The following is a 27,662-nucleotide window of genomic DNA, read 5'->3' as shown; positions in this document are numbered from 1 at the left end:
TTGACTGTGTAAATCACAATATCCTTTTAAGTAAACTAGAATATTATAGTGTAACAGGAAATGCTGCAAAATGGTTCAAATCTTATATCTCTGGCAGGAAACAAAGGGTGTTATTAGGAAAGAGACATGTATCAAGCTATCAGGCATCATCCAACTGGGAACTAATTACATGTGGGGTCCCACAAGGTTCCATTTTGGGGCCCTTACTTTTTCTTGTGTATATCAATGACCTTTCATCAGTAACATTACCAGATGCCAAGTTTGTTTTGTTTGCTGATGATACAAACATTGCAATAAATAGCAAATCAAGTGTAGTCTTAGAAAGATCAGCCAATAAAATATTTGTAGACATTAATCACTGGTTCCTAGCCAATTCTTTATCACTAAACTTTGAAAAAACACACTACATGCAGTTCAGAACTTGTAAGGGGTGTCCCAAGAGTATATGTCTAACATATGATGACAAGAAGATAGAAGAAGTGGACGGTGTTAAATTCTTGGGATTACAGCTTGATAATAAATTCAACTGGGAGGAGCACACCACAGAACTGCTGAAGCGTCTTAACAAATCTCTGTTTGCAATGCGAATTTTGTCAGACATAGGGGATATAAAAATGAAAAAGCTGGCATACTATGCTTACTTTCATTCCATAATGTCATATGGGATTATTTTCTGGGGTAATTCATCAAGCCAAGCTAAAGTTTTCCGGGCACAAAAACGTGCAGTAAGAATTATATGTGGTGTGAACTCAAGAACATCCTGCAGAAGCCTGTTTAGGGAACTAGGGATACTAACTACAGCTTCCCAATATATTTATTCCTTAATGAAATTTGTCATTAAAAATATATCACTTTTTCAAACCAACAGCTCAATTCATGGAATCAATACTATAAATAAGAATAATCTTCACAAGGATTTAAAGTCACTTAGTCTTGTACAAAAAGGTGTGCATTATTCAGGAACACACATTTTCAATAACTTGCCAGCAGCCATAAAAAGCTTAACAACCAATGAAATTCAGTTTAAGAGAAGCCTAAAGGATTTATTGGTGGCCAACTCCTTCTACTCCATTGATGAATTTCTGAGGAAAACCAACTGATTTGTATATAAGTACAACATAACTTCTGCACAATTTCAGTGCAGTAATGTGTTCATTGTAAATAAGTATTACAGTAGTTGTATTACATGTTTCTTACCTTATAAATAAATATAAAACTTTTTTATTTTAAATTCAGTGCAATAGTATTTGTAAAATGACTCTTAGTGTTCATTAAAAAATGACGATCATTCCACTTGGGACCTGTGGAATGGTACATTAGCTTATTTGTTTTAGTTTAAATATTTCTCATGTATTGTTGTTTTTCTGACATGTTCCACATCCTGGAGGACCTCCTCACTACGGATCAGTTGGAATGAAAGTAAATCTAATCTAATCTAATAATCAAAGGGAAATCTCAACAAAATTAAATTCAATAACTAATATCCAATTTTCTGAAATATATATTTCCAAATTAATGTGCCTAACTAGGCTGGTGACCGTTCAGTTTTTCTCTTCTTATGATATGTTTGGAAGCAAGTTTAACATTCTCAGTCAATATAGAATTGAAAGCCAATACGTATTCAGCAAAAAAGCACAACCTCAGAAACTGCAACGTATTTGGAAGGCGTGCCAATTATTTGTGACAATAAAGATATAATTTCCAAGTTGTGCTATTAGGATGATGGTGATGATTAAAAATAGTGATACTCCAGATGACAGGCTTAGTAAGTGAAAAAGGTAGTGAAAATAAAAATTAATGTAAAACATTTCTTTTTGTTCATTTTATTTCTCCTTGTATTATCAAAATGTAGGCAAACAGTAAATGCCATATGGTATAATGCTAATGTTTTAGGCAGGTACTTCATGTCAATGAAACAGTTTGTAATTTTAAGTAGAAAGAATATGTCAAAAATAAATTTTTCTCAAGAAGCCTCTGAAAAAAAAGGGGGGGAGGGGGTACTGTCTTACACTTGGATAAATACGGTAAATCCCATAGAGCACATGTGAGATGCATTAGGGAGGTGTATTGCAGCATTTTCACATGCACCAACAACCATGCAACTGCGAAGGTGGAGGAAATGAAAACCCTACCACAAGAACTTTTTACCAACGTTGTAGCCAGCAGAGGAACACGTTCCAGAGCATGTATTGCTGTCTGTGTTGCACACTCTATTAAGAACAATGCAACACTATTTATGATATCCAGGGGACTGTCATGAACTGCGCTGACTTCAGTGTAATTATTGTCTTCGAATAAAAGTATCATTTCTGTTTGTCTCATTGTAGAAGCAAAATGCTGTTTAAAGGTTATTGCCATTTTTAGATCTGCAATAAATTACTGATTTTGGCAACTGACTGGTGTCGTCCTATAAATTTGAATATCTAATGGTAGCTGTGCACTTATGCATCCAGTGGATGATTGTTTGTGATCCAGTTGTTGGAAAATATGAAACCAAATCTTATCCCACGTGATAGTAATTCTTCCTTATGCTCAGACAGTGTGTGGGGAAGTGTGCTGTCAGGTGAGAGAGCTGTGGTACATAAGCAAGGGCAGTGCTCGCATGTTGTCCTATAAATTTGAATATCTAGTGGTAGCTGTGCACTTAGGCATCCAGTGGATTATTGTTTGTGATCCAGTTGTTGGAAAATATGAAACCAAATCATATCCCACGTGATAGTAATTCTTCCATATGCTCAGACAGTGTGTTGGGAAGTGTGCTGTCAGGTGAGAGAGCTGTGGTACATGAGCAAGAGCAGGACTCACATGTTGAATTCTTGGCTGCCCCTGCTCCAGCTCATTCTGCACAGTACACAGTCACACATATTGCTCCCTCCTGACCACTGCCACCCCTCCTCCCTCCCTCACCGGCTCTCCTTATGTCCTCCTGACAAGGCAATTAGTGTTTCTTTCTCTTTCCTCAGACGAAGCGGTAATTGTAGTATGGGCATTTTCGGTTGACAGTGAGGTGATTTTTGATCTGGAACGATTCTGGAACAGCCAAAATGCAGAGTCGTACACCTCCTCCTAGTCATCCATCATTGGGGAAAATGTATATTGTGAAGAATGAAATGAACACATGCCATTATTGCTTGAGAGACCATTTAAGGGGTTTTATGTCCTCCTGGCGCAGGTTTCTCAATTTTATGCCATTTTGTCAACTTGCGCAGCGATGAAGATGAAATGTAATGATTAGGACACCACACCTGTCCCTGAGTGAAGAAAATTGGCCCAGCCGAGAACTGACACCGGGACCGAGCGATCTAGAGACAATGACACTGACCACGAAACACTAAGTGCAGTCTGTGAAAAGTGATTATGTAGGGAAGGACTAAAATCGTCTCTTTAAGTTTCATGGTCACAGTTTAATTTTTCAATGTGATAACTAAAAGTTTGACTATCCCTCCTGAAAATGACTTGCTTTTACCAAAAAATAGACATTAGTGGTGACACACTAAAGAAACTACCCTATGTGTAAAAATTCTGAGTGTCCGCCTCAATAACAAGCTACATTGCAGTCAACATACAAACTGATTAAGAAGCTCAGTTAGTATACATTGTTTCCAATCATTGTGTTGGCTGCAATAGGGCACTAGCTTATTTGGGAGACTATCATCTTCCATTTTATGGAGAAATAATATTTTTTAAGTAGATGCAAGTTGTTAAACTTGCTCTGGTCTTTTCAAGTATTAGGGATTCATTCTTTTTCTTTCTGTTGAATGATGCTCTAGCAATACTTGTTGTTAATTGTAAACACCTATTCAGCTGAATTTTGAACAACTGCAATGCAAGACAGGTGAATAATTGCCAAAGAGATACTTCCTTCTTGGCTGTGCTTCAGAGCGGAATTCTACATTGTAGGAGGCTCATGTATATTTCTACATAGTGATATTAATTATGAGACCAGAAATTGTTTTAATTATTTCAATGAAGAATGTATGTTTGAGAGCTGTTGGGGAGAAATAGTGGACTCACTAGCAAATGTTGTAATAATCTCAATATATAGAATTCCAGGGATGTCAACAACAGAACTATTCTTATCTAAGCTTCAAATTATGCTAGAAGATCTTTGTAGAGGAAAAAAAAGAAAAAAATTGTAATAGCTGCTGATTTTAATATTAATATCACATGTGATGGTAGCTATGCTTCAAGGTTCACAGACTTAATAAATAAATAAATAAGGTTTCAAATTTAATTTATTCGAATTTACCAGAGGCAATGGCCAATCAGCAACCTGTATTGACAATGTTCTAACTAATTATGTGTATGAAGACGTGTGTAAATTTTGTCTAGATCTAGGTATTTCAAATTATTATGCATTGTTCATTGAGCTGCCACAGACAAACACGAACGTTTCTCGTATGAGAACCCGTGTGAACAGGAACTTTAGCAAAAAAAACTTGGTAATATTTAGTAACAAGCTAAAATTAAAAAACATGACCTTTTAATCATTATAACTCAAGTGATGAAAACTTAGAGAAATTCCTAAATAGTTTTCTTATAACAATTAAAAACAATCAATTATTGACAAAATTATATAGATAAAACGTCTATGCGCCAAGTGACACAAAAGAGGGTTATAATTGGCAAGATTTCAGTGCCAGTGGCTCCTTCTCCAGGCAGAAGGGTTGAAGCGGAAGGAAGAGGGATGAAGGAAAAGGACTAGAGAGGTCTAGGAAAAGAGGTAGGTTTCAGGAAATTCACTTGGAACGACACATCAGGGGAGAGGAGGAAAGACATTTTTATGTGTGTGTTCTGCTGCCTCTTGGTGAGTAATCAGTTTTCTTGGTGTCTTTAATGAAACATTTCCACCTAGACCCTGCAGCAATAAAATCACAAATAAATTAATGTGGATTATCCAGGGCATAAAAATTTCCAGTATAAGAAAAAGGCAACTGCATAGATAACTAAAATGTAATAAAGATATTGATTTCATTGAATATGTTAGACACTATAAAACCATATTTAAAAGAGATGTGAAGGCAGCAAAATAACATGCTAATTTTAACCCGTAAAAAGAAGACAAAGGCTATGTGGTCAGTCGTTAAATCTGAGTTAGGTGTTAAAGCCTGTAATCAAGAAATTTCAAAAATTGACATTGAAGGAAATACTATTGTAACTCCAACTCAAATACCAGAGTACTTTCATGAATTCTTTATTAATGTAGAAAAGTCTGATGTAAATGTAATTGATTGTCGCAATAAAATAAATCCCTTTGGCCTGAATGAAAACTCTAAAAACCTTACAAAATTCTTAAAATTTTCTCTGGAGGATGTAAAAAATGCTATTCTAACATTAAAAAACAAAAATTTGCAGGTTGGGATGGAATGCCCACCAAAGTTATTAAAGCGGCAGACAATAAAATTGCGAACCCACTAGCTCAAGTAATAAATAATGTTTTAATGAGGGCTGTTTCCCAGAGGTACTGAAATATGCTGAAGTCAAACCACTCTTCAGCAAGAGATCAAGAGATATCATGGGAACTTATTGCCATATCTCAATTCTCCCAGTCATATCTAAAATATTTGAAAAACTTGCTGTTGCCCAAATCCAAAACTTCAGGGGATAAACACCATAGATGCAGGGAACAGTTTCATTGAGAAAATAAGTTCACCATTAGACAAGAGAAATAAGGTGGCAGGAATTTTCTGCGACCTCACAAAGGCATTTGATTCTGTAAACCGTACATTGCTAATTTACAAACTTGAAAAGTATGGCATTAGCGGCAGTGCTCTACAATGGCTTAAATTCTATTTATCAAACAGAAAGCAAAGAGTTAGCATCTCTTTAAATGGCTCCATATTAGGTCCAGTCCTATTTCTCTTCTATGTTAGTGATTTATTATTAAGTGTCAGCTCACCATCAGTTCTGTTCACAGATGATACGTCTATCTCAGTTGAGGAACAGGATTGGAAAAGATTCCCATATCAGTGATCGGTACCCTCTGTACCTTATAAAATATGTTTCAGTTAAATGGATTTAATCTAAACATATCTAAGACTCACATGATGCAATTCAAAACCGAACAGTCAAAATTTGAGTGGATTAAGATTGTTCACAACAAGCAAGATACAGAAGAACTTCATTCATTCAAATTCATAAGTTTAAATGTAGATAAAAATTTGAGCGAGCAGGCAAACATTGAATGCTTAGCAAACAAATTGAGCAGCTTCGCATTTGCAATGCAAATATTATCTACTGCAGCTGACATGGGCACACAAGAAGTAGCATATTCTAGCTACTTTGAATCCATTATTAGGTATGGCATTGCTTTTTGGGATAACTTGACAAACATAGTGCAGATACTAAAAATACAAAAAAGAAAACGTTCGAAATATTTGCACTGCAAATCATAAAAGAACCGTGTCGTCCATTATTTAGAAAACTTAAAATATTATCTCTGCCACCCATATACATATATGAGATTATTATATTTTTGTACACAGGCATGAATTATTTGAGGGAATCCATTTTGTCCATTCACATGATACTAAAAACAAAGAAAATTTTATGCTCCCACCCACTGCCACAGACTGTACGGCCAGGGACCTCAATACATGGGAATGAAAAATTGTAATAAAAAGGAGAAAAATTGATGCAGATGAATTTAGGTCCACTTAAAAGAAGGCTATTTGAGACACTGACACTGAAATGTTATTACTCAGTGGATGAATTCGTGCAGGACAAACTGGAAATTTGAGCTGGGTACAATGCGTTGCATGTTGCAGAAAATATCCTTAGTGTTATTATTAATTGTAGTGCTATTATTTATTAATGTGAAAATCGTTGTAACTGTATTATAAATTTTTGGCATGGCTCATGTACGCAGAGCAATTGGATTGCAAATGTACATCATGAGATGAATAAAAACAGTTCACAATTCAGTGCAGAGACCTTAAAAAAAAAAAGTGATTGAGAATCCTTGTAAAATTAAAATCAGACTATATTCATGAATAAACTGTACCTGCTGACTGCACAAGTAACAATGCTCATTGGAAACAAGACTCTTATTGGACACTATTTCGAAAGCAAGAAGGTAATTGTTGTTCCATGAAAAAGCTGTTGCTTGTCTGTTAATTATATTATATTGGTTTTTTTTTTTTTTTTTTTTACCAAAGAACAGATAATTTTCTGGAATCTAACAGTAGTTAACTAGTATTAGTTTGTAATAGTTGTTTCATTTGTTAATATATGTCTTACCATATAAACATTACTTAACTTGACAATCATCATATGCCCTACTACTGTTAAATCTACTAATTAGATACACCGTTCTTCATTGCATGAGGTATATTGGCTTCACTTCATGAATTTTCATTTGTAGCAGCTCAAGTTTTGTGGCTACATTTTGTAGAATCTTTCCTGGTTGCAGTGTGTTTACATTCTGAATTGGTGGCTTTTATCAGCAGTTATTATCTCTCAGTAGTTATCCGGTGGCTTTTATCAGCAGTTATTATCTCTCAGTAGTTATCCATTATGTCACTTTGCTGTTATCACAAGGAAGTTAATTTGTTTTGATAAGTGCTCAAGCTGCTTCTTATTTCTTCATTTTTTTTCTGCAGTCCCCCTGGAAATAAAATTATTACAGATTTATCTGTTTCATTTGCTATCTTTGTTGCCATACTTTTTCAGATTACTTTCTAATAATTGCAATGTTTGGATTTCCAGTGAAGGTGCTTTCCATTTCTTCTTGAAAGTGATAGACATTTATTCTATTTGTTTACCTTATTCACCTAGGTTAATAAAAGCTGAGCACTAACAAACATAAAAGAAATGCTTAAAACATTTTTACATTTAAAAAATTGACAAAAAAAAAATTTCAGTTCATGATATCACCTGAATGTGGATTTTTCTTACAATTTTAAATTTTTACGTGGAGACAGAATGATTGGCCAATATTTACCTCCAGAAGGTAAGTACTGGCCAGACGTTATGTCTTCCTGTAATTTTGCAGTTTTCTCATTGTATTGCTACCACACAGTCTATACAGTTTTGCATAGTAGACAAATGTTCAATTGTGTAATTAGAAAACTCAGCCTCATTTATGATACTATTGTAAGATAAGCATTATATACTCCATAACTGAAAATAAAACTTTTCCAGGGCCCAGAAACGGAACACACAGACATGAAATGGAGTCGTCCTCCACCACCTCAATTAGATCCCAGCAGAGATGCCATAGAATTTCAACAAATAGATATTGATCATTACACAGGTACCAAAATCAGTATTGTCACTGACAATTTAGTGATGTTCATTAGCAGTTCTTTCTATTCTATTTCCTGATTTTTCTTCATCATTTATGTAGAATTTATATTCCAGGTAAACCATTAACTGGAATGCCGGGTTCACAACTAGGTCCTGTTCCAGTAATGAGAATGTATGGTATTACAATGGATAGAAATTCTGTATGCTGTCATGTACATGGGTTCTCTCCATATTTCTTTGTATCTGCTCCAGATGGATTTAAGGAGACTCACTGCCATTCATTCAGAGTAAGAAAGTTACTTGTCATTTCCATATCATTCATGTAATGTGAAATAATTTTGAACCTATGATTCACATAAAATTTTCTTCTGACAGATATGCTTTATTTGATAGCACTTGTGCCTGTGTAGCAGTATTTCTAAATTCATTTTTTATTTTAGACAATATGTTCCTTGCTATGTATTTTGTATTTGCATATGTATGCGGCACATAATTTAGGTCATCAGTCCCTGGACCATAGATAGAAAGTACTGCTATTCTGTAGTACAGTACAGAAGATAACTGAAAGAAATACATAATGAAACAAAAAGAAATGACACTTTTATTCAAAGGCAATAATTACATTGAAGTTACCGTGATTAATGATGGTTTCTGGACATTACAAATGGCAGGACACAGTTCTTAATTAGGGTGTGTGATCACCACAGACAGCAGTTATTGTGTAAGGGTGTTCCATTCCTCTACCTCTGTAGTTTGACAATTGCTGTGTGGGCATTGGTGCATGCAGACATGCTGCAGTACATTTCTCCATTGCATCCCACACGTGTTCAATACGATTTAAGTCTTGCTAATGGCCAGGCCAGTCTATTCACCAAATACCCTATTGTTCCAGGAGCTGCTTCGCATTCAGTGTTCTGTGCAGTCGCGCATTGTTGTCCGTAAAAATTCAGTAAGGGCCGAATGTATCCATGAAAAGGCTTGTGTATGGGAGGAGTACAGCATCGCAATAAGATTGATTGGTGGGTGTACCATGTTCAAAGATTTGGAGGTCAGTACACCCACACTACATTATGCCTCCACATGCTGTAACACCTTGGGGGGGGGGGGGGGGGAGAAGATTGTGTTCGACAGTGCTCCTGGGTACATTACTTTTTCCCACCTCTCACCATATGAGGGTACATCCAGCATTGTCCAACATAATTGTTTTAGCAGTCCAGTTGTTATGGTGTGGGGTGAATAATGTTGCATGGGCTTACCATCCTACGAATATTTAAATGCGGTACTCTCACCAGTCAGTGTTTCTGAGATGCTGTATTCCTCCCCCATGACGTCTTTTCAGAGGAGCATTTGGTACTTGCTTCATTTTTATGGATGGCAGTGCGCGACACTATTGAACTGCACTGGAGGAGCAGCTCTTGGGGCAAAAGGATATTTAGTGAATGGACTGCCCTGTCCTTCCTCCCAACTTAAATCCCATCAAATGTGTATGGGATGCATTGGGGAGATGTATTGCAGACCATCCATATGGACCAACACTACTCCAACAATTGTCAGGAGGAATGGAATGCCCTATCACAAGAACTCCTTACCAGCTTTGGGCCAACATGGTAGCGCATTCAGAGCATGGATTGCTGTCAGTGCTGATCGTACAATCTATTAATAACCACATTCCACATTTTGTAATGTCGAGGGGAATTGCAGTGAGTTCAGTTTAATAATTGTCTTTGGATAAAAGTGTCATTTTTTGTCTAAATGCATAGTTCTTTCAGATATCTTTTGTGCTATATTGTATTAGTTCTTTCTATGTATGGTCAAAGGTTCATCGAGCTGTGTTATAAGTTTCTGCACACCAGTGTACTTTGGAAAAAAAAATCTGATGTGACTCACAAATGAATGAATCAGTAATAATTGTTTGCTGCTGTTACTGTAACATAGAAAAACTTAGTACACCAAGCAGTGGCAGAACACACATGTAAAAGATGGTTGTAATTGGCAAGCTTTCGGGGCCAGTGGCTCCTTCTTCAGGCAGAAGGGTTGAAGGGGAAGGAAGAGGGGTGAAGGAAAAGGTTTGGAGAGGTCTAGGAAAAGAGGTAGACTTCAGGAAAGTCACCCAGAACCGCAGGTCAGGGAAGACTTACTTCCTTGTCATTCTGTCCAGTAAGTCTCCCCTGACCAGTGGTTCTGGGTAGCTTTCCCGAACTCTACCCCTTTTCCTAGACCTCTCCAAACCATTTTCTTCACCCGTCTTCCTTTCCCTTCAATCCTTCTGCCTGAAGAAGAAATCATTGGCTCCGTAAGTTTGCCAATTACAACCGTCTTTTATGTGTTTATTCTGCCACTACTTGGTGAGTAGATTTTTTATCTGTCCAATAAAATAATTTTGTCTATAATTAATTGTTTTCTTTGTTACATTAGAACAAAGTCATAGGCATCCAAGCAAAGGTAAAAAAGAGGATATATTACAAAAACTTGATGGTTTATAAATTTTATTCTTAGAAACAATTTTTCACTTTGCCAGTATTTTTTTATGGTATTGGAAATGACTGTGACAGCCCTGTAGCAGGAGATAATGTGTGTGTGTGTGTGTGTGTGTGTGTGTGTGTGTGTCATTTTAATGCTGCATCTGGGTCAACCACTGCAGAATGATACGTGCAATAAAGGACTGGGACCCCCCTGTGGGTCCGGGGGTTAGAATAGGCCTGAGGTATTCCTGCCTGTCGTACGAGGCGACTAAAAGGGAGTTTCACATGTTTCGGCCTTTATGTGATGGTCCCCTGTAGAGTTTGACCTCCATTCTTCAATATTTTCCTGAAGAGCGAGCCAATTTGGGAAGGGCACCTTACAAGGTGCACTGTGTCCATCGAGCATTGAGAGCTTTAGCCCACTTTCTTGTCATCGCATTGCAGTCCTGCCTATTCTCCATCTCTTGGGTGAGGACACCTTCCTGGGTGCGTTTTCCACCATGCACTATGCAGTGCTGATTTCTGCATCGACGATGACCATGGACTTCTCTGCACCTCATATCCAGCATGGTAGCCAGTCCGTTGCGATGGGGCTGCCATGTACCCTGTTGGTTGTAGCCCCCTGACAACGCACGGATTGTTCTGCTGATGCCTGCACCGTTAACTCCCCATGTATGCCAAGGAGTAGATGCCTATCTCCCTGGGGCATTGGGACTCCCGGCAATGGCCATCCTGCCAGGTGGCTCTTGCTGAGGCTGGGTGGCGCCCATGGGGAGGGACCTTGGGCAGATGACCTGCAGTGAAGTACAGTACATTATCTCTTGCTGGCGGCCAGCTGCCAGCAGTCTCTAAGCGTTCTCGGGCTCAATTCAATGCTCAGAAATATGATCCCAAATCGTTCCCCTCCCTGGCCACACCGTGGGAAGAGCGTAAGGCTCAGGATGGCAGTGACACATATTCGTCCCCTTCCTAGTTTGTACGAGAGTTCATTGGGAGTCTTTCATGTCAACAAAGCCTCAATTCTTCGTAGAGCATTTAGAGGGCAAGTTTGGAGAAGTGGAGGGCTTGTCCAAAATGCGCTCTGGATCAGTATTGATAAAAAAGGCATCCTCGGCCCAGTCACGAACGTTACTTGCTTGTGACAAGTTGGGGGATGTTTCAGTTACCATCACACCCCATAAGAGTTTAAATATGGTCCAGGGTATTATTTTCCATAGGGACCCGATGATGAGCTGCACGCCAATTTAGAGCATTGAGGTGTTTATTTCGTCTGACGCATTCATCGGAGTCCGAAGGATAATCAGGTTGCTATGGTGCTTTCATCTTGGCCTTCGAGGGTGTGATACATTACAAGAGGTCAAGGTGATAGTCTACCGCTGTGATGTCAAGCCCTATAACCCTCCGCCAATGTGGTGCTTTAAGTGCTGGAAGTTCGACCATATGGATTCCCACTGTACTTCCAGCCTCACATGTCGAGATTGCGAACGCCCATCACATCCCAATACTCCATGTGCCCTGCCTCCCATCTGTGTCAACTGCAGAGAGCATCATTCACCTTGCTCGCCAGACTGCAGGATCTTACAGAAAGAGCGGAAAATCATATAATATAAGACCCTGGACCGACTGACCTATACTGAGGCTAAGAGGAAATGTGAATGACTTCATCCTGTCCGAATGACTTTCTCATACGCCGCCGCTACGACAACCGTGATGGCCCCATCAGTTTAGCAAATTCCAGTCGGCACACTGAGCCCTACAACTCCACAGGCCCCCTTGCCCATGGGGGAGGGCACTGCCTACCCTGTTGCTTCTGCGTCACCTACCTCGGGAGCAACCCCCCCCCCCCCCCCCCTCCCGCCCCACACCAGATGGTGATGTCCCGCAGCATGACCTGGCTGTGCTTATAACCCAATTGCTGCTACCTTTTCTGTTACTGGGCGACTTCAACGCCTATAACCCTCTGTGGGGTGGATCATTGGCAACAGGTCGAGGCAGTATCGTTGAGCAAGTATTGACACAGCTCGACCTTCCTCTCTAAATAATGGTGTCTTCACACATTTCAATATGGCGCATGGCACGTCCTCAGCCATCGACTTTACGGTCTGCAGCCCTAGCCTATTACCATCTGCCCAATGAATTGTGCATGACAAATTGTGCGGTAGTGGCCACTTTCTGATCTTTCTGTCACTGCCACAGCGTCACTCTTCTGGGCACCCCTGCAGATTGACTATGAATAAGACTGACTGGGACTTGTTCACCTCCATTGCCACTATTGAGCCTCTTTCCAATGACGCCATTGATGCGGTGGTTCACTCGGTCACCACCTGCATCATTACTGCTGCAGACTGCCATTCCCTGTTCTTCTGGGTCCTCTCGGTGGAGGACTGTGTCTTGGTGGTCGCCTGAGATCGCTGAGGCGATTAAAGATTTCAGGCGGGCACTCCAGCGTCATAAGCGGCATCCATCATTGGAACACCTTGTCACTTTTAAACGGCTCCGTGCACAAGCCCGTCGCCTCATTCACCAATGCAAACAGGAGTGCTGGGGGAGGGGTGTCTCCACCATTGGCCTCCGTACCTCTCCATTGCAGATGGACCCCAATCAGCGTACCCGCACTTTCGCTATATGGAACAGTCTGTACTGACTCCGACACAATTGCAAACTGCTTAGCAGAGCATTTTGCTCAGAGTTCCGCTTCTGTGAATTACCCAGTGGCCTTCCGCTCAGTGAAAGAGCAGTTGGAACGTCGGAGTCTTTCATTTCACACGCTCCACCCTGAATCGTACACCGCTCCATTCAGTGACCGCTTGCCTTGATACAGCTCCCGGGCCACATCACATCCGCTCTCAGATGCTCAAACACCTCTCAGTGGACTGCCAGTGACGCCTCCTAGACCTTTTTAACCATATCTGGGTTGAAGATGGGTTCCCATTGCAATGGCAGGCCGCTCTGCCACCGATAATCTGGTGTGCCTAGAGTCTGCCATCTGTACGGCCTTTGCCTGCCGTCAGCATCTGGTTGCCGTCTTTTTTGACATGCGGAAGGTATACGATACGACATGTCAACATTACATCCTCTCTACGTTTCATGGTTGAGGACTTCGGGGGCCGCTCCCGATTTTCATACAGAATTTTCTGTCGCTTCGTTCCTTCCATGTGCATGTTGCAGCCTCCCATAGTTCCTCCCACATTCAGGAGAATGGGATACCACAAGGATCTGTCTTAAGTGATGGCAATTAATGGGCTCACTGCAGAATGGGCTCACTGCAGAGGTGGGAACATCTGTCTCAGCTTCCTTGTATGCAGACGACTTCTGTCTATACTATAGCTCCACTGCCATTGCAGATGCTGCAGGGCGCTAACCGAAAGGCGCAGTCTTGGGTTGTAGCCCATGGCTTCCAGTTTTCAGCTGCCAAGACCTGCATTATGCATTTCTGCTGGCGATGCACTGTTCACCGTGAGCCACGGCTTTATCTTTATGGCGAACCTCTTGCTGTGGTGGAGACACATCGGTTTTTGGGATTGGTTTTCGATACCCGGTTGACGTGGCTGCCTCATATTCAGCAGCTTAAACAAACATGCTGGCGGCATCTTAACGATCTTCGTTGCTTGAGTCACACCAGCTGGGGTGCCGATGGGTCTACCCTTTTACGGCTGTAGTAGGCATTAATTCAGTCCCGTCTAGATTATGGGAGCCTGGGTTATGGTTCGGCATCCCCTTCCACATTGTGGTTGCTGGACCCCATCCTTCACAGTGGGATCCGACTCGCCACTGGAGTTTTCCGGACAAGCCCTGTCAACACCATACTTGTAGAGGAAGGTGTCCCTCCATTGCTGATCCGGTGCCATCGATTACTGGCTGCTTATGTTACACACGTTTGTAGCTTGCCTGGGCATCCCAATTATCATCTCCTGTTCCCTCAGTCAGTCGTCCATCTCCAGGTATGGCGGCCCTGGTCAGGGTGTATGATTGCACTTTGCATCAGAGCTCTTCTCTCTGGGCTTGAGGTTTTCCATCTTCCACCTTTTTTCCGGGTCCCTCTATGTATACCCCCGTGATGTGTGCCCCGCCCATGCCTTTGGCTCGATTTGGCACAGGGCCCAAAGGACTCGGTCCCTTCTGAGGCCCTTCTCCGCCACTTTCTTTCAATCCTTGCTGCGTTTCAAGGCTCTGATGTTGTCTATACTGATGGTTTGATGGTTACTGGTCATGTCTGTTATACTCTTACTCTAGGGGATCATTCTGAACAACACTCATTGCCGACTGGCTGCAGTGTTTTCACTGCCAAGCTGGTCACCATCTCTCGCGCCCTAGAGTATATCCGCTCCTGCTCAGGTTAGTTCTTCGTTATCTATAGTGACTCCCTGAGCGGTTTAAGAGCTATCGACCAGTGTTTTCCTTGCTCTCGTCTGCTGATGGCTATCCAGAAGTCCCTCCATACTCTTGCCCGTTGCGGCCACTCTGTGGTCTTTGTGTGGACCCCAGGTCATGTAGGCATCCCGGGAAATGAACATGTTGACACGCTGGCCAAACAGGCTGTTGGTGCACCAGCCTTGGAGATTAGCCTTTCGGAGAGTGACCTCAGGTCAGTTTTGCTGCAGAAGGTACTTCGCACCTGAGGTGAAGAATGGCGCGCCCTTCCTTCACCCAACAAACTTCGGGCCATCAAGGAGGCTACCAGTTCGTGGCGCTCCTCCTTGCGGGTCTCGCAAGGACTCTGTTGTCCTCTGCCGGCTGTGCATTGGCCACACCTCAGTGACGCACAGCTATTTATTGCACCGCGAGGACCCACCTTTATGTGACTGCAGGTCAGCTTTGGCTGTGGTCCACATCTTGTTACACACCCCGCTTTTAACTCCACTCAGGCAGACGTTTGCGCTGCTTGATACCCTTCCTGCTCTTTTATTAGATGACGTTGTGATGGCAGATTTAGTTTTGAGTTTTATTGGTGCTGGGGGTTTTTATCGCTTGATCTAAGTGTTTGTCCTTCTCTTTTGTGTTTAGTCTGGCCTTTGGCTGGGGCTTTTGTGTGTTTCTTGATGGTTGGCATTTTTTTGTTGCCGGCCAACCACTGTCACACTCGGTGTGATTTTAATTCCTTTTGTCTGGTCTCTGTCTGTGTCTTTCTTGTCCTGTGTTGTCTCTTGTCATCTCCATTGCTTGTTTTTATTCCTTGTGGGTGTTTCAAGTTCGTGGAAAAAGGGGCTGATGGCCCTAGTAGTCTGGTCCCTTCAATCCTACAAACCAACCAACCAAAGGACTGGGAACTGGGCTTACATTAGGGTTGTGTACAATATTTTTTAAAGGAAGGTGGATGAGAAAATATTACTTGGTGTGATGAGGGTTGGATTTTGAATAAGATACTCCTCATCCCTTGTATGTTGTGGTTTTTGATCCCTGGGACATATTGGGTGATGAAAGAAGTATCGTTCAGCAACTGCTTGGCAATGCTACAGCTTTGTTGTTTTACAGGAAGAGATGGCATGGAAAATAATCTTTTGCAACAGGTAACCAGTACATTGTTTGTCTGTGAAGAATCTGATAAGTTTATGGTTAAATTTGGCTAACTCTTGCTTCCCGGTGCAAATGTGTAACCCAAGTGTTCCAAGGCAGTAAGGAAATAACTTCTTAATGTGAAACAGGTGACATCTGTCAAAACGGAGATACTGTTGGCGTTAGACGCATTTGATATGCCGAGAAGATACTAGAGAGCCACCTGAGTGGAAGGTACTCATTAAATCAAGAAGGACCATGTTAAATAGATTTTGCAGAATGTGTTGAGATTGTGGAGGAAAGAGCACAGGCTCTCCTTGACATGACTCCTAGACATGAAAGTGTCAGGTGAATCTTAACTACCTATGAAGGACTTTGGTGTACATGGATGTAGCATCTTCAATGTCAAGAAAGGAGTTGGGTGATAATGGGATAGGAACTATGAGGAATTGCAGACAGCAGATTAGGGACACTTGTCAACATTCATCGAGGATCTTTCTGTATGAGTTACATAATGAGCAACGGAAGAGGCAACCAGTAGGCAGACCTGCAGGTTTGAGATTGTGGAGCTTTGGGAGCAGGTGAAATGTGGCAGTAGAAGGGGTACCAGTGTTAGGAGGGAGACTTGGACAGGTACAAGATTTTGAGATGAACCTAATGTTCTGAGAATCTGGTGGAAATCGTGTTGGGATGGGGTCACAGGAAGACACATTCAGCCACACAGGTACTACAATTAATGACCACTGTGTGGAACCTCATCTGCATAATAGTCATATCAGAATAGGTGCTAAGGTTACGAATACCTGTAATGTCATGACTTTCTGGGAAATGGTTTGGATAATGGAGTCAAGCCAGGCTGAAGGTGAAAAATTTCTGAAAGATTGCGAGGGATGTGCTGGGTGAAAAGTACAGAGGATCAGAGCTTGAGAAATGTGGAAACTGAGAATGTTCTATGTAAACTGCACAAAGAAAAGGTTTGTACCATCTGCACATATTCAAATGTGTGTCAGTGTAGGTACAAGGGAGCAGAGAGTGAGAGCGTATGGCTTATGAACCTAAAAAGAAAATTTACTGTAAAAACAATAACCAAAATAAAGTTTGTATGAAAGGCACACCTTTCCAAATCTGTGAAGTGTGAAAATATGCTACTGGGTAACATGTAATACATTGTTGCTCCACCTTGAGCATTGTAACATACTTGGGTCCTTCTAGGCAACCTGTCTACATGGTGGCCGAGATGTTGCTCCTCCTGTCTGTCCCACTCCTCCGTGGCAGCTCTCCTTAGGGCACTCACTGTGTTAGGAAATTATGAAGAGGATTCCTGTCATGAAGCACTATAAATTTCAGTTGATTCCAAGTTCACTTCATCAGGTTCATATTAGCTGAAATGATTATTCTGTTCTATTATTCTTCCCATCTGGAAGAAGTCATTAAAAAAAATAAATGTAGTGTACTTATCTTCTTGACAGACAAACCCATCACTGAAATGTTGACTGTAGAGCTGAAATACAACTTACTGGTGTCCCTGCTGAACCTATGGAACTGCATACCTGATACGTTCATTGATACATAGTTGCCTCAAAGCTTTAACCAATAGCCTTTGGATGTCAGACAAATCCTGCACTCATCACTGCAGAGAACCTTATGTCATCGATCCAGATTTAATTCCTGGTATTCCCTTGTTCACCATCGTTCACCATCTTCATGTGACACAATTCCAGGGGATTTGTGATGTTTGTAATAGATTCCTTAATACCAAATTTTGATTGTGTACTGTCTGGGTTGTCCACAACTCATGGTCTTGTGGTAGCGTTCTTCGCTTCCCGCGCACTTGGTCCTGGGTACGATTCCCGGCAGGGTCAGGGATTTTCCCTGCCTCGAGATGACTGGGTGTTGTGTCATCTTCATCATCATCATCATTCATCCCCATTACAGTCAGAGGAAGGCAATGGCAAATCACCTCCGCTAGGAACTTGCCTAGTCGGTGGTGCGGGTCTCCCGCATCATCGCTATGCTCCTTGGAGTATGGGACCTAATCATCATCATCATCATCACTGTCTGGGTTACTACAGCTGTTCCACTAGCCTCCTGAAAAGAAGCACATAGTTCTGTTACATACTTACAAGCTATAGTTTGTTGGTAGTGGTCCTCAGCTTGTATTGTTGACTGCTATGTGAGAGATCATCACTAGTAGGTCTCCCACAACAGCAACTGAATGTTCAGTTGACATCACTTTTGTGTACACCTTTTGGGCAAGCAACCTCTCCTTGCTTCTCATAAAGTGACAATGCACATCGGCCTGGTCTAACCTTGAAATGATTCTTCTAGGCACGTAGACAGACTGACACTGTACGCAAGAAACAATGTGCTCTAATCAACTATCCTGAAAATGAATGCTCATCCACCTTTACCTCCTTTCCAATGGTGTCTGTACATAGTGATTTCATGTGGTGAGAATAGTATTGGGAAAGAAGCTTCTGGTCAGAAATACACAAACTTTACAAATAATGTATCATGTGCAAAACTTTTTTTTAAACAGTTAGTTTTCAGTTGACTCTCCTGTGGTCAGTAAGATAGTGACAAAGAAATGTTTCCACTAAAGGGAATGAGTAAGAGAAAGCTGGTTATTTACATGAAAAAAACCTGGTTTTATGACTAAAAATGAGGTCTTGTAAGAATTGTGAAACATCTGCAGGGATCAGTTTCATGTAAGATAGGTTGACAACAGTGTTGAGTGTCTGGAGACCTTCAGCTTATACAGTATAAAGTAAGTACAGAGGATTTGACCCGACACACATAAGTAATCCTCTTAACCTAAACATCTGCTACAACACTATTTCTCTGTTCAAATGTTGCACTCAACTGCCTCCACCCCCACCCCTTCTACTCCCCATCCCCCTAACCCAACCTTACCCATACCTGTTGAAGGTAGAAAGGATATTTTATAAATTTTAGTGGTGTTAATTGCAAAATTATGTAACAGTATTACATTATTATGTAATTTACATCATATTGTGATTAAGTTCATTTAAACTTAGTAAATTACTCAAATTGATGTGTCTCCTTCCACTTGAGATGTCATGTCATATGGATATGATACATTTTAATAAATGATGCTATAGTGTATTGTCAGTAAAGTATGCTTTGAGAAATTTTTTCTTGTTAGAAATGCATTCATACTAATTTTACTTACCATTTGCATTTCTACATACCATATTAGTCCAACAACAAACAAAGAAACCTGTTTAATTGATTTCTGTTTCTCATGAATCCACAAATGTAATGCTGATATAATCTATATTGGTGAACTGAGTTCCCAATCTTAGTTGTACCATGGTTAATCATTTGCCTCTTTGTATTAATGTATTGCTAATGCAGTTACTTTGTTAAATAGTCTGCTCATTCAATCCAATCAGTTTTGCAGTTACATTACGTTAGAGATTGTCCAAATCATATATTGCATTTAATGGACTGTACTCCACTAACGTATTACACTGAAGTGCCAAAGAAACTGGTAAAGGCGTGCGTATTCAAATACAGAGATATGTAAACAGGCAGAATAAAACACTGTGGTCGGCAATGCCTATATCAGACAACAATTGTCTGGCACACTTGTTAGATCGGTGACTACTGCTACAATGGCAGATCATCGAGATTTAAGTGAGTTTGAACATGGTGTTATAGTTGGCGCACAAGTGATGGGCACAGTATCTCTGACGTAGCGATGAAGCGAGGATTTTTCCATACGAACATTTCATGAGTGTATCGCAAATATCAGGAATTGAGTAAAACATCAAATCTCCAACTTCGCTGCAGCCAGAAAAAGATCCTGCAAGAACAGGACCAATGACAATTGAAGAGAATCGTTCAGTGTGACAGAAGTGCAACCATTCTGCAAATTGCTGCAGATTTCATTGCTGGGTCATCAGAAAGCATGCAAATCACTCAATGAAACATTATCAATGTGGACTTTCAGAGCCGAAGGCCCTTTCGTGTACCCTTGATGACTGTGTGACACAAAGCTTTACGCCTAGCCTGGGCCCTTCAACACTGACACCGGCGCTGGACTGTAGACAATTAGAAACGTGTTGCCTGGTTCGATAAGTCTCGTTTCAAATTGTATCGAGCGGATGGATATGTGTGTATATGGAGACAACCTCATGACTCCATGGACCCAGTAGGGGACTGTTCAAGCTGGTGGAGGCTCTGTAATGGTGTGGGGCATGTGCAGTTGGAGTGATATGGGACTCCTGATACTTCTAGATACAACTCTGACGGGTGATATGTACATAAGCATCCTGTCTGATCACCTGCATCTATTCATGTCCATTGTCCCTTCCGATGGACTTTGACAATTCCAGCAGGACAATGTGACACTCCACACATCCAGAATTGCAACAGAGTGGCTCCAGGAACACTCTTCTGAGCTTAAACACTTCTGCTGGTCATAAAACTCCCCAGACGTGAACATTATTGAGCATATCTCGGATGCCTTGCAAGGTGCTGTTCAGAAGAGATCTCCACCCCCTCGTACTCTTAAAGATGTATGGACAGTCCTGGAGAATTCACGGTGTCAATTCCCTCCAGCAGTACTTCAGACATTAGTGAAGTCCATGCAGTGTTGTGTTGCAGCACTTCAGTTTCTTTGGCTCTTCACTGCGTATTAATACTGTGTTGATGAATCAGCAGTTGAGATCTGAAAAGTGGCTCTTTAATTATTGTCAATCCAACATCTGTAAACAATAACTATTTGATGTGGTTACTATATATTCTTATTTGATAACAATTAAATTCGTTGGAGACTTCAAATTATGTTTTACATGGTTTCAGGAGGCACTAAACAAGGCTGTTTTGGCAGACATGCGTTCAAATCGAGAAGAGGTGCAACAAGCTGTACTTGCCGTTGAAATTGTTAAACGCCAAACACTCTTTGGTTATCATGGTCAGGACTTGCAAACTTTTATCAAGATAACTGTGGCACTTCCACGTCTAATTGCTCCAGCAAAACGACTTCTGGAGAAAGAAGTGATTTTTCCAGCACTTGGTCCTCATCAGTACCAAGCATATGAATCCAACATAGATTTTGACATCAGGTTTGTTAATTTTCCAGTTGTTAGAGACTATCATTTTGAAATTCACAGGACATATTATTCTACAACCTTGACAAATGGCTATTCCATAAGTCACAGAAAAAATGCATGTTGTAATGAACATGTAAGTGTACTCAACTTACTGCATGCCCTTATATTCTAGATGTTTGTAATATGTAGAGTGTTTGTTAGTTGGCATAAAAAGCAGCTAGTTAACACATTGGCTGCCCAAGTAACTCAATGATTGGAAGAGTGCCAACTTATCAACATTCAGTGTCAGGAGTAGAAAGCTCTGCTTAGGCATCAACAAATTAACTAATTTGCCATTAATCAGATTCTTGCTTGTGTATTTAAACTCATATTCTACTGTACACTCCATGTCTTTATTGTGCCTGTGTAAGAAACGTAACCAGTTTTTAAGCTGATATGAAAGTCTGTTTACTTTAGGTGACAATGTGCTTGCTTTTCATTTTTGTTCCCTAGTAGGCCAGGGCCCTTACTCTCCTTTTTACAGTGGGTATACTCTATTACTGAATTTCTTGAAAGGTCCTGAAATACCTGACTGCCATATATCACCATTGCACTAAAAGCGATTTCCAGTCATAAATTTCTTTTGAATCGACAATAGTTGGAAGACAGAATATCATATATCTATTTAACAGAGTCGATTTTTGTAACGATAATCTGTATACTGTAGAGCCCGGGGGTGGTTGTCCTGTATGGTGGGTGATGGAACAAGATTGTCAGAGGTCAGGAAGCTAGGAGTTCACCACCCTGGGCATAACAACAGTGGAGCAGTGAGCGGACGTCTGGTTGTCATACAATGTTTCATCATGAAAATATCATTTTTGAGACATTCATTTATTTCTCAGCAAACTAGGAGAAGCCTATGCCCCTAAAGCACAAACTATACACAATCAGTGAAAAGGTGCTGTGGTCAGTGAGTGGCTTGTCTGTGGTCGGTCATACTGTCAGTCAGTTGGTGAAGTGATGGTGGTTGGAGGGCACTAAGTCAGCAGTATCAGACTCAGCATGAACACAGAACTGCAGCTAGCGGCGGCATGAGTCCAGGGATAGTGACTAGTTGATGGCTGTCAGACTGCAAACTTCTGTCTAAAAATAAGTACTATTTGTACGGGCTTGGCAATCCCTGTTTTTGTGGACTATCAATTCTCGTCATTTAAGCAGCAGCCGAGCAACAGCTCAGACATGAAGGTCAATCACGACACAGTGGCTCTGCGTTTATGCTTTGCCAAGAGTAATACAGCACTGCTGCCTCTGCTGGGCCATTCAATGCTGTGGTGACACTACTTGCTGTATCAATAGGTTGGTCCTGATGTAAGTGCTTTGCTGGCCACGGTTGGTCCTGCTTCCATGAGGGTTGTGCATTACATATGGAGGTATCTTTATTTCATTCAATTGTGGCAAGTAAATTAACTGCAGAGCAACACCTCCATTTGTAATCAAATCCAGCCCACTGGATCCAGCTCCAGGCAATTCTGCATGTCATATATTATAAGTTGACAATTACGTATAGTACATAGACTTTACATCACTTACAGCCTAATACAATAACATTACCAAATTCTTTCTTCCTGAAAAATTCCTCAGCAGTCGTATCCTACCAATTAAACCCACTCAGTAATTTCTCACATTTGGTACTTCTTCTTGTTTATCAGGTGCTTCTTAACCTGCTGTTTTCGTACATCATCGAGCACTTCGTCGTTGAAACAGAAGTTTCCCTCCACCTCTCCTCAGAAAACAAATCCTTAAAGCTACTCTCACACAATAACTATGTTTGGTACTACCATTCATAATACTTAAGTTCTAATGTTCTGATGACTTAAAGTGTGAGTGGGGGTGTGGGTTGTACTGATTTACTTCTCCAAACCACATTCCACTTCTTTACGAGGTGACTTACTTGGAATTTTGCAGCCCCTCCTCTTTACGGGATAGTTGGGTGCTAGAAAATCTCTCGACTTCTTCTCCATCGAATAGCGCTTGGTACAGGAACTTTTAAGCCTCTTTCTACTTATAAAATGAGTAGACATACGAACTTTTCTTTTTGTCAGTTAACGATGAATTTGACTTTCATGCACAATATAATTCACACTTTCAACATACATATGTAACTTTCTGTAAGTACCTTGTACCGTCGAACATTAGAAACAAAATGAGTTCCAGTTAAAAGAAAGTTGGCTTGACTACCATGACTTTCTTAAAATGAATCCGAAAATACGTCTTGCCTCTACTAAGGCTGAGTCAAGAGTCTATACAATAGTACTTTTTCAACTGTTCTTGATATAATTAACTATAGTCAATGACACAGTAAGTACAGAGCGGCATGTAAACTCCATTGTTCTTCATTACGCACTCACTGAACACATCTGTGGATTGTCCGACAGGTACTTGTTGGTGCCGTTCGACCGCCGCGTCTACCTTCTTCCCGCGACTGATTTTAAATGTGCACTCACAAACGTGACGCGCAGGAGGTAGGATTTTACCATCCCACACTCAAATCTAGAATATCGTGTGTTAGAGACCGTAGAAGGCTGAGTGGTTCTAGAATTTACACAGAAATTCTCGAATCACTACATAATACCCCCCCCTCCCCCGATCGAACACGCGATATTTTATACATAATCATTATTCAAATGATATCATTCGTAATAACATTTCATATGTTACTACTATACTTTTTTTACATTTGTTTATATACATATCCCTGCTTTCCGTAACAATTCTCTGCCCTCTCTGGAACAATCTTTCGCTTATTGTATCTCTATTCTTTTCTTATTTTACTTTGTTATTAAGACATGAGCATTTATTCATTGTTTTAGTCAGCTTTACTGATATTTAGAAATTGTGAGAACTCTTTTTCTTTTCTTTATTTCCTTTTTTCAATTGAAAATTTCAGGTGTTTATGACACATGAGTAATCTGTTTTCTATTCTTATCTTTTTGTACTACCTTTTTCCTAGTATGTACTATTTGCATTATTGTAGCTTAGAGGAACTCTGGGCGAAATGAAAGTGTTCTTTTGACACTCATATAAGTCTGCGAACCATAATAATGCTAGTCATTCATAGGATTTACACTTTCAAGAATAATTCCTATAAAATTTGTGACTTTTGTCACGATACTGTCCCCATCTCCTAGGATCAGCACCTATTCCTTGCTTGTGCATTGACCTTATAAGAACACTTCCTCTTTCCATTCTGGCTGGTACGCCCCGTACAAAATATCTCTATTTTTAGGCCGCAGATCGTCCTATCACCATGTAGGTTCATCTGCCCTTTATATTTAGTGAATGCCGGGTACACCCTCCTTATCCTTTCTGAGTAGGCCTCAAGATTCATTACCCTAATATTCATTTCTATGTATACCATAATTAAGTATCTTCTGGTAAAGGTATAAATCTGTTTTAAACTTTGCATTCATTCTTTAATATATCATTCACTCCCTAGAGTCCTCCTCTACTTTCAACTTCTATACTTTCTATAGATATTATGTTTATATATACCACTTACATCCCCCTATCCTTCAATTCATCAGAGTTTTAATTTCACTGACATTGCTCACACCTTTTTCTTATTTATCCATTACTCATTACTGGCTCTGAGCACTATGGGACTTAACATCTGTGGTCATCAGTCCCCTTTACTCATTACTATTTTATAGTTGTTTGTTATGTATGGGCACCTCTCCTTATGTATATTCGATGTAGAACCATCACAACTCCCCATATATGTGTGCATAATTCCCTATGTACACACCTTTTCCCCCCTACAACACCAGGTGGTTCTCACATCATGATAGGCTTTGTCTTATATAATTTAATGTTTGCGTAGAAGTGTATATTTGTGTATATGCGGACGTGTGTTTGTATAGTATGATTCCTTGGCCTTCTTATCTAAAGATAAGATGCAGGTTCTTAGTAACCACAGAAATAAGGAAGGACTTAAGCGATAGGAATTTATGATTATGGAAAGGGGGAAAAGATAAACAAGTCCTCAAGTTGAGAAGGAGGAAAGGAAAAGATAGATGTGGTTGCCAGGATCGAAGAAGAGAAGGAAGATAGCGTCAAAGACAGGAAACCCTTCCCAACCCCCTTCCCCAGGATCCTACCTCTCAGTTACTTGAGTGAGGCGCCGAAGGTGGTTTGGTGTTGAATCATCTCCTACAGAATGGACTTGTCCCACCTTCATCCTTTGAGATCCCCAAAGCAAATCCTTGCAACCTCGTGGAAACAGAAAATGAAGAAGAATCAGGCACACTTGTTTGTGAGGGTTGTTTGAAATGTGTGTTTTGTGTTAGTCGTGATGTATCTGTTCTTGTAAATCTTGCTTTTAGCTACAATACCCATCCCTTTCAAATTTTATACAAACCCTCCCATCTATATCACATCTCATGAAAGATATAAAATACTCTACACAAAATAGAAAATCTATACACTATGGTATAACAGTTGTTCGGCTGGTCACATCTTATTATATGTTCCACAAATACAGTACTTGATTCAGTTTATTTCGTGTAGATATCACTTTTATTTTCTATGATTCTCTTAAGTTGGTCTCTGTTTTATGGTCATATTCAGTTTTTTTAAAGCAGTAAGATTATTAGGATAGTTTTAGATTTTAAAGGAATTTGGTGCAGGAAATTGTTTGGAAAAAGCACTGAAAGCAACTCTGGATCTGACGGTCTTCACTCCGCCTGTTAACTCAGAATGTTAACGTCCCTGGGGATTATACAATTTTACATCCTTAACATTGTATTTCCCCTTTTCTAATCCAGTTGTGGGATCTACGAAAAATAACGTCTTAGGATGGACCACCGTTTGTACCCGGTATGGCCCCTCATATTTTTGAAAAAACTTAAGAGTCTCTTTCTTCAGAGTCGAGCTGGGAAGATGTTGTTTTATAAGAACCAGGTCGTTGAGTTGGTACTGAGGTTCCACAGCTTTTTCATTATGCTTACTTACTCTTTGTTGAACCTTTTCAGTCAAATTTTTAGGAACTATTTCCTGATTTACTTCATAATTGACACTGGGTTGTTCAAGCCAATTAAAATACTTAATTGTAGGTTCTCCTACAAAAGGTTTGCCTATAATATCTAAAGGTGTCAACCCAGTCGATAAATCGGGTAATTCATTTAGTATAAGTTCAAAGTCCTTAACTTTTATTGCCCACAAAGTATGTTTTTCATGGCAGTATGTACAATATAATTTTACAATTTCCTTCATTACTCATTCACTCGGATTTGATGACAGATTATTATACTTTCCCATACTAGGGATTCTCTAAATTCGTTGCTTACAAATTGTGGTCCGTTATCTGTAAGAAACCATTTTAGTTTACCTACTTCTAGAAAGTATTGTTGTAAACAGTGTATAACCATCTGCGTATTTGCTCTTTTAATAGGATATAGTTTAACATATTTTGACCAGCATTCTATGATAACCAAAATATATGATACTCCTCCCTTTTCTTGTGGAATTGGTCCAAAGAAATCTGCTGCTGCAAGGCCGTGCAATGACTTATAGATAACAGGATACATTCTGTATTTCTCATGAGTATTACTCTCTTTTTACTTTCTGGCTAGTTTCACAGATCCTAATCAAAGATGCTGTTTTATGACCTAACTTCTTGAAATAATAAAACTTATTCATATGGGATGTACATTTTTTGATTCCGAAGTGTCCATATCCCATATGAACATACAATGCAAGTTTGTCTTCCATTACCTTTGGAATACATAAACACCAATGCTGTGATTCTACGCTCTCTCTCCAACACAAGTTATGATCTATAATTTTCCATTTTCATAACTGATTAAGAAATAACGAGTTCCGGATACACATAGAAAATATTTCTGTGAAGTAAGGATCATGATGAATATTCTCTGTTATTCTTTGAGCCATTTCCTTTACCCTTATGTTCGGATATTCTGCTGACATAAAATTAATGACAAAAATAACGCCGGACCCTTCCATACGTTTCAGTTTTTCCATTCCTGTGGGTAGCCTCGGTAAAGCATCAGACACAATATTTTCAGAACCTTTTACGTATCGTATCTTAATATCGTACTCCTGTAGGAAAACCATCCATTGCATCAACCTACTGTGTAGTAATCGACTACTCATCAGAAAGGATAAAGCTTGATGATCTGTATAAATGTGGATACCTGATTCCCATACTAGTATTTGAAACTTTTGATTACTCCATACAATCGCCAATAGTTCCTTTTCGGTAGCTGTGTAATTTAGTTTGTGGTTATTTAGGCTACAGCTAGCAAAAGGTATGGTTCTGTGCTCTGAATTATTTGGATCCCATTCTCCTTGAAAAAGTTTATCAGCAACACCATAATCAGAT

General features: G+C 40.2%; 1 protein-coding gene across 2 annotated transcripts in view; it reads left to right on the top strand.

Annotated features, from left to right (window-relative positions):
* The window catches only part of LOC124595388 (DNA polymerase delta catalytic subunit), a 173,672-nt gene that overhangs the window by 62,329 nt on the left and 83,681 nt on the right, over positions 1-27,662 (top strand). For both annotated transcript variants that reach the window (XM_047134108.1, XM_047134109.1), the window contains exons 3-5: positions 8,143-8,254; positions 8,362-8,534; positions 21,033-21,295. In XM_047134108.1, coding sequence (XP_046990064.1) covers positions 8,143-8,254; positions 8,362-8,534; positions 21,033-21,295 — 548 coding nt within the window. The remainder of the gene's footprint in view (positions 1-8,142; positions 8,255-8,361; positions 8,535-21,032; positions 21,296-27,662) is intronic.

This window comes from Schistocerca americana, chromosome 2 (assembly GCF_021461395.2).
Source record: "Schistocerca americana isolate TAMUIC-IGC-003095 chromosome 2, iqSchAmer2.1, whole genome shotgun sequence".
NCBI lineage: Eukaryota > Metazoa > Arthropoda > Insecta > Orthoptera > Acrididae > Schistocerca > Schistocerca americana.
Note: the sequence above shows the minus strand (reverse complement) of the source record. Positions and strands in the feature narration are given on the sequence as shown.